Source organism: Sminthopsis crassicaudata, chromosome 4 (assembly GCF_048593235.1).
Source record: "Sminthopsis crassicaudata isolate SCR6 chromosome 4, ASM4859323v1, whole genome shotgun sequence".
NCBI classification, from domain to species: Eukaryota; Metazoa; Chordata; class Mammalia; order Dasyuromorphia; family Dasyuridae; genus Sminthopsis; species Sminthopsis crassicaudata.
In genome coordinates this window covers 279277644-279285352 of record NC_133620.1, presented here as the reverse complement: position 1 = coordinate 279285352, position 7709 = coordinate 279277644, and the positions used below count along the sequence as shown (strand labels likewise).

The window sequence follows — 7709 nt, the reverse complement described above, 5'->3', positions numbered from 1 at the left end:
TTACTATTATCCCAATTTCCCAATTGAAGAAACTGAAGCAGACAGGTTCCATGAATTGCCCGTGGCTAGTAGTATGAAGTCAATTTTGAACTCAAGTCTTCCAGATTCAGGCCTCATGTTCTATTCATTGGGCCACACGCTGCCTGAGACCCAGAGAATCCAATCAACTTAACTAAATAAATAGAGGTATCTGTGTTCAAGCTAGGAGTTTGAGCCCAGGTTTTCCGCTTCTTCATCCAATGCTCTTTTCACTGCACCACAGTCCTCACCTTCTGGCTGGATTCTAATTGAGGCCTCCCTATGAGGCTTCTCAATCCCCCAGCTGTCATCCCCCTTAGGAAGGAAATTACTTTTCCTCTTCTAGTCTCAGTTAATAATTCTCCTGCCTTCAGACACACCTGCCTGCCTTTCTCACTCCCCTCTTCTCCCCTTCTGCCCTCCTCCAAACCCAACCCAGGGTTAAAGTAAAAGGTCAGAATATACTCCCCACCCCCATAGACAGAGGAAAACTGAAGGATGAGATAAAAGAGCTAGTGAGATCAAGCCTTAGAGGCTTGAATCAAAATGTAGGGTGACTTGTAATGAAGAAGGAGGGAGATTAACCCTTGGGGATAGAGCTCTCTGCTTCAGTCAGTTAGTAAAGAAGCTTTTTTCCTCTCTCACTGAACTCCTTGTTATTAGAGAAAAACTCATTGCACTAACAAGCAACTAGGACCTGGTCACCTGGATGGGTCATTCAAGTTAAAAAGCAGAATTAAAAATAATTGCTTCTCTTTCTTTTTGTTTCATGTCCTACAAAGCAGCCTCAAGTCTAGGACTTTCTTAATCCTTATTCCTTGTCAGTCTAATATAATTTTCACCTACAAGGATACTATTGGGGCTGGGATCAGAAAATGACAGAGCCTTACATAAGGACATCTAAACTCAGGAGAAGTAGAGCCATAAATGGGCAGCAAGCCCATTTATATAAGCCACTCAGACCAAGGAATCCTTGAGACCAATTGAGTTAGGACTCCTACTTAGGAGAACTGTGTATGAGTTTGTTCAGTCAATTTAATTTTAGTCATTGGGGCAAGAAGGCTTTCCTGTTCTTCTATAAGATGACTCCCTAAAGAGGACATCTGGGAAGAGTAAAGAAAGTTTAAGGAAATCTGAGTGAGGGGAGCTTGAAAGGGTTGACTTATAGAATGAAAATTCAGGCACCTTCTCACTGATATCTCTCTCCTATGGCTACTTGTCTCAGTCCCAGACATCTGGGAAAGGAAGGTAGTGAGCCACACCCTACCTCCTCCCAACCCTTCTACAAGTTCTTCTCTGCTTCTCCAATATAGGTCATCTGGCTCAGAATGTAGAAAGTCATCTGACTAAGGTAAGGAGGGCTTGGGGATAGGGGTGGAGAGAACGAGAATGAATAGAGAAAAAACTATGTGGAAACAGGGTATTCTTCTGGGATAGACCAAAAGGAAAAGGTGTAATGTTTAATCTATACTATAAGATTGCTTGCTGTCCTGGGGAGGAGAGAAGGGAGGAAAGAGGGAGAGAAATTTGGAACACAAGGTTTTGCAAAGGTGGATATGGAAAACTACTTTTGCATGTATTTGGAAAAATAAAATGCTATTTAAAAAAAAGAGAGAGAGAGAGAGAGGTAAGGCTGTAAGACTGCTAGTGTCAGGCATCCAGAAAGATAATAATAAAGGTAATAACTTATTTATATAGCACTTTAATCCTACTAGGTTGTAAACTTTTTGAGGGAGGGAGTTGTCTTTTGCCTTTCTTTTTATCTCAAGTGCTTAATATAATGCTTGACACAGTAAATGCTGAATATACTCTAGTTGACTTAGCTGTCAGGCTTCAAAGTTTGCAAAGCACTTTATATATATTTTCTCATTTGGTCCTCACAAAACAACTCCCTAAAATATGGGCTGTTGATTATCCCCAAAGTATAGATGAAGAACTAGTAAATAGACAAAAACAGACTAAAAAGAATAAGCTACTCAGATTAAGGAATCCTAGAAACCAATTGAGTTAAGACTCCTACTTAGGGGAACTGTGTATGAGTTTGTTCAGTCAATTTAATTTCAATCATTGGGACAAGAATATATGTGAGACAACATGACTAATATGGAAGCATGTCTAAAATGATTGTACATGTATAACATATCAGATTGCTTGCTGTCTTTGAGAGGGGGAAGGTAAGAGAGAGGGAAAAATTTGGCCTTTTTTATTTTTTCTCTCACTGAAGAGCTCCCCATAGTCTGGACTTGGGCTCAGAGAGAACCTCTAGCTAGATGCTAGATGGAGCTAAACCTCTCCTTAGAGGAGGAAGTAAACAGATTGCCCAGCAGCTGAGTTTGAATTTGAGCGGGAAGGAATTGGCACCTGTAGGCTGGGCAGGGCTGGGCTAGCTCAAGGCTGCCAGCCTGGGATCCCTGGGGCAGAATGCCTGGGGAAGATAGATAACTCTTGAAGTACAGCTGGGAAGTTCAGATATTTACTAAAAAGAAACCCAATAATCCCTAGGGGTGACCAAATAATTAAACAAGAGATTGAAACGAAATCCAAGGACAGATGCAAGGGGATTCATAGGATTTCTTAGTGGGAAGGAATCTTAGATATAGTGCAACCTCATCATTTTACTGAGGAAGAACTGGGACCAAAGAAAGCCTTAAAGAAGTAATTTGTTCAAGGTGATAGCTAGTGGCTTAGTGGGTAGTGTTGGACCAGGAGTCAGGAAGAGGCATTCATGCCTCTGATTCTGTTCAGTTGTGCTTTGCTCATTTCAATTCACTGAGAGTCTGTCCAAGTGCTCAAAAACTCAATCTCAGAGAGCTCACAGTCTTATTGGGGAGAAAAAAAACAGCATGCATGAAACAATCAAGGCAGTCTATATACATTAAGTGCTCAATGAGTGATAGGGATAATAAGTGCTAGGGCAGAGAAAGCAGAGAAAGTCTATTCTATGGACGAGAACAGTACCAAAACTTTCAGAGAGAGCATGGGACTTGAATTGGGCCCTCAAGTTTTTTCATAGGGTTTAGAAAAATGAAAGGATAAGCAAGATGATTTAAGGTTATCAAACAATTTCACATATTATCTCATTTGATCCTTACAGAAACCCTGTGATATTGGCACTAATATTTTCCTTGTTTTACAGATAAGGAAACAGATATACCTGGCCCAGGGTCACATGATTAATAAGTATATGAAGTAGGATGATTTAAATACAAGTCTTCTTGACTAAAAGCCCAGTACTCTAGTTACTGGTTCTAAGTATCACAGAACGAGCGTGTGATTAGTCTATGGCTCTACAGAAGACAGTGATGGGAAAGGAAGTGAACACTTAAAGGAAGACAGTTTGGGGAAGGAAGCAAAGAGCTGGGAGAATGGGTCGCCCTAATCATCAGCATCTCCTCTTCTTCCTCAGGCTCCATTCCCCTGGACAATGTGGCCTCAAAGCACCTTCTTCATGGCCTTGCCCCATGTGGGGCCCATTGCAGGCTGGTTGTTTGCTCAACAGCACATGCCCACCTGGTACAAGACCCTGAAAAAGCCACCCTGGTGGCCACCCAACAAGTTCTTCTTAATTGTATGGACTGTCACCTACTCCACCATGGGGTGAGGCCCTAAGTGCAATCCTCTCCCCAATTCCCAAGCCCCAGCCCCAGTATTTTCTAGGGCTAAAACAAAAATAAACCACTTGTGGGCCCATAACTTCTGCAACAAGTCTTACTCTAGAAATATGAAAGATGGGAGAGGGAGGAGAGTCAAGAAGAAGGGAGAGAACATGATATAAATATTTATATATTTATATAAATTAAAATATAAATAAATATTTATATGTGCCAGGCACTGTGTTCAGTGATTTTTTGAATTTTATTTTACTTACTTCTCCCAACAATCTTGTGAGGTGGATATCCCCATTTTGTAGCTGAGGACAGACCCTAAGTTAAGGAACTTGCTTTATTAAGTGTCTCTGGTCAGATCTGACCTCAGGACTTCCTGATTCCAGGAACCTGGTTCCTATCCCTATCTTTTCTTTTCTGAAGAAAGGGCCACCATTTCAAGAAAGTCTCTGCAACTTTCCAGAGACCCACATCTATCCCATTAGGACTGCTTCTAGCCTCCAACCTCTTTATACTAAATTTTCCAGCTCTTAGCTAGGTGGCACAGTGGATCAAGTGCTGGTCTAGGAGTCAGAGGGACTCATCTTCCTGAGTTCAAATCTAGCTTCAGATACATAAGAGCTGTACAATCTTGGGCTAGTCACTTAGTCCTGTTTGCCTCAGAAATGAGGCATCTGTAAAATGACCTAGAGAAAGAAATGGCAAGTCATTCTAGTATCTTTGCCAAGAAAATTCAAAATGGCGTTATGAAGAGTCGGACACAATAAAACAATTAAACAACTTTCTGCTATACCTCCTCACCTACTTCAGAGACCCTCTGTCTCTCAAAAGGCAAACACACCCAAAGGTCAGAAGACCACCCATAATAGTTGTATAGACTTGGGCAAGTCACTTTAACTGGGTCCATATCTCCATCTGTAAAATGGATATAAAACTTAAACTACCTACCTCACAGGATTGTTATAAAGCAATTTATCAACCTTCAAGTACTTTTAGAAATGTTAATTATCGGGTTTCAAGTCTCTTCTTAGAGCAGCTTTCCCATAGGCCTGGGCTCTGAGCCTATACTCTTAGATTAGGTGAAAGAAGAGATTCTTTGTCTCAATTGCTACCTGGGTGCAGCCTCAGTCAAACTGAGATCTTCGCTTAAAAGGGCCAAGGTCTCCCATTCATCCCGGGCCATCTCCAGTTGTCCTGCTCCATATGTGGCCACTGGCTCTGGAGGGGAAAGTGAGGCAGGTGACCTTGCCCAGCTCTCCCTCCCTCAAGTCCAACTCACTTGCATGTCATGGCACCCCTCCCAGGAGTCAGGATCCTCTTCGGGAACGGAGTTCAAACAGTGGGCCCTAAGATTCCTCTGGTGGTTGTCCTATGTCCAGCCCACCAATGACAACTTCCCTCTTCCTGTTCTGTCCCATTCCCATCCATTCCCACTTCCCTCTAGGCTTTCCTTACTGAAGTATTCTTTATTTCCTCCCAAAGCTATGCCTCCTATCTAGTGTGGAAGGACCTGGGTGGGGGCTTTGGCCGTTCTCTGGCCCTGCCCCTTGGTCTCTATGCTACCCAGCTTGTCCTCAACTGGATCATTCTGCTCCTCTTCTTTGGAGCCCATAACCTTGGTCTGGTAAGAGTGGAAATATCCCAGAAGTGGCTGGGTGCATGCATTAGGGGGTGGGTGTCCTTGAGAAAGAGGGGAGGGAAAGACCCCAAAGCAGACCATTCATCTATTCAGTGAATAAAGTCCCAGAATACATGGGGGTGGGGGTAAGCAAAAATAAAGCTGAAGGGAGAAGCCAGGGGAGAAGGAATGTTGTAGAAGGGGAACTTTTACTGATACCAGAGTTATTTCCCCCCATTCCATGGCCTAATTGTGCTTCCTTCCTACCCCTTCACACCATCTTATTGTGCATCCCTCTCTCTTCCAGGCCCTATGCCATCTGCTTCTGCTCTATGGACTGGTGCTTGGTATGGCACTGAGCTGGCAGTCCATCAATGGCCTCGCCGTCCTGCTCCTGCTGCCCTACCTGGCCTGGCTCACACTGACCACTTCATTGGCCTATCGTCTATGGATGGACGACTCCAGTTCAGAGCCACAGCTCTCTTTCCAACCCCAGCTTCAATCCTTGGGAGAGAAGATAGACTGAGATAGGAAGAAAGGAGAATTTGAGGAAGGGCCAAAAGGGGAGGAATGTCAAGGGTTGAGGTGGAAAAAACTAAGGGAAGGGAATGAGGGAGGGCAAGGACAAGGAATCCCAAACACAGTCTCTGATCAATATTCTCTTCCAAAATCAGCTGCCTGATTTTGAATCTCCTCTCTAATTCCAAGCTAACTCACGTCTTCCTTGTCATTATTTATCTAATAATAAAGAGGACCTTGCATCTGGTTAAAATAATTTTATTTTACAAATAAAAATAAAAAATTTATTGGTTCTGAGTATGTGATAAATTTTGCATATAAGTGGGTCTATCTGAAAGCTTCAATATTAATGCATATGAATATACAAGTATAAATGTATATAAATAAAATAATAGCAGTAATAATAGTAACAGTAACAGAGACATTAGGGATTGTGGGTGGAGTCTCAAAGTCAGGAAGACCTGGCCACGTCCTGCTTTCTTATATAATCTACCTTTGTGACTTTGAGGTATGTGAGGTATTCAGGAAGGACTAGCATCTCTGGGGTGAGGTCATGCTGAGCCCTCTTCAGGGCTGCCCAACTACCTTGGTGTCTTGTACCTGCCCCCAAAGCTCTCTCTTCCTGGTTTGATGGCAAGAGCAGGGCTTTGGAAATCAGAGGACCTGGTATGAATTCAGACTCTTCCCATATGTGACCTTAGTTCATTTTTCTCATTTATGAAACAAAGAGTTTGAAAGAAATAATTTCTAAATTCCTTCTCAGCTTTAAATCTGCAATCTTATGATCCGTGAATGTCTATCTTGTCATCTTACTCTTTTTTCTTTGTTATACTCTATTCAAAGTTGAGTTGTTTGAGTTTCTCTACAACCTTGAGGTGTTAGGTCTCTACTATGTACACTAGTACTAGCTGGACATTTATTCATTCTTCTCAGATCACTAGTTGAGGTGGGAGAGTTGAAATACTCTTTGCTTCTCATTGCCACTTCCAGGTTCTCCCCCTTCTATCACCTCTCTTCCTTTCAGGTTCACCTACCACAGAGTCAAAATCCTGGTGGTCACAGGTTATATCCATCTGCCATCACTTCCCTTCCTTCCTCAATGAGTTCAATGCTTGGCTTACAATTTTTCTCTTCTCCCCAGCTCCTGATCTCATACTAAAGGACTTCAACATATATATTGATTCTTCCTCAAATGCCCTCACCATTCAGTTCCTCAATCAACTTAATCTCCCATGTGTTCCCATCAGCCTAGAATCACTCCTACCATTTGTCACCTTTATGTCTACACACATGCTGCGGAATAAAGGTAAAGAAAAATCACACAAACCCTTTGTCTGGGCTCACTACAAATTTGTGTTACACAACCTCAACTAGACCCTCATTGCTGCTAGGCAGGAACTCTTCCAAATCTTTCCATTCCTCCTCAAATCTCTCTTGGTTCCCCATCCTCTTGGTTGTGAGCCTTGTCTCAATTTTACAGAAAAAATGGAGGCCATTCTTCATGAACTGTCCCCTCTTCCTCATCCTCCTGCCATTAAGATCACTGTGTCTGACTTCACCCCTGTCTCACATGATAAAATGGCTTTACTTCTTAGGAAGGCTAACCTTTCTACTTGTCAAATTGATTCCATTCAAGCTCATCTCTTCCAATAGATTGTCCCCTTTGTCATTCCCCACTCTTTCACTTATTTTCAATCTCTCCCTATGTACTGGCTCATTTCCAGGTCCCTTTATCTCCCTGTCTTGATAAAAATTCTCTCTTGATTTTTCCATCCTTGCTATCTCTGTCTTTCCTGCCCTTTGTTGCTAAACTCTTGGAAAAGGCATTTATTGTAGATGCCTCCACTTTCTCTTCTCTTACACTGCTCTTAACCCCTCGCAAGCTGGCTTCCACCGAAACTGCTCTCCCCAAAGTATCTCTTAAATACCAAATTCAGTGGCCTCTTCTC

General features: G+C 42.5%; 2 protein-coding genes across 2 annotated transcripts in view; both read left to right on the top strand.

Annotated features, from left to right (window-relative positions):
• The first annotated feature begins 1257 nt into the window (after window positions 1–1257).
• Window positions 1258–6047, top strand: TSPO2 (translocator protein 2). The gene is made up of 4 exons (XM_074311005.1): window positions 1258–1369; window positions 3425–3615; window positions 5106–5247; window positions 5549–6047. The coding sequence occupies exons 2-4, from the start codon at window positions 3443–3445 to the stop codon at window positions 5765–5767; spliced, it is 534 nt and encodes a 177-aa protein (XP_074167106.1). The 5' UTR covers window positions 1258–1369; window positions 3425–3442; the 3' UTR covers window positions 5768–6047.
• An 819-nt stretch (window positions 6048–6866) lies between these two features.
• Window positions 6867–7709, top strand: part of APOBEC2 (apolipoprotein B mRNA editing enzyme catalytic subunit 2) — a 28158-nt gene continuing 27315 nt past the window's right edge. Inside the window, exon 1 of the mRNA XM_074311003.1 lies at window positions 6867–7066. Within this exon, the coding sequence (XP_074167104.1) occupies window positions 7039–7066 (28 nt within the window). The 5' untranslated portion in view covers window positions 6867–7038. The remainder of the gene's footprint in view (window positions 7067–7709) is intronic.

Excerpts from the sequence above, each read along its gene's own strand:
- TSPO2 (XM_074311005.1), top strand. The coding sequence starts at position 3,443 with ATGTGGCCTCAAAGCACCTTCTTCATGGCCTTGCCCCATGTGGGGCCC. Across the intron at positions 3,616-5,105 it reads GTCACCTACTCCACCATGGG|CTATGCCTCCTATCTAGTGT; the intron begins GTGAGGCCCTAA and ends TTCCTCCCAAAG. Across the intron at positions 5,248-5,548 it reads GAGCCCATAACCTTGGTCTG|GCCCTATGCCATCTGCTTCT; the intron begins GTAAGAGTGGAA and ends TCTCTCTTCCAG.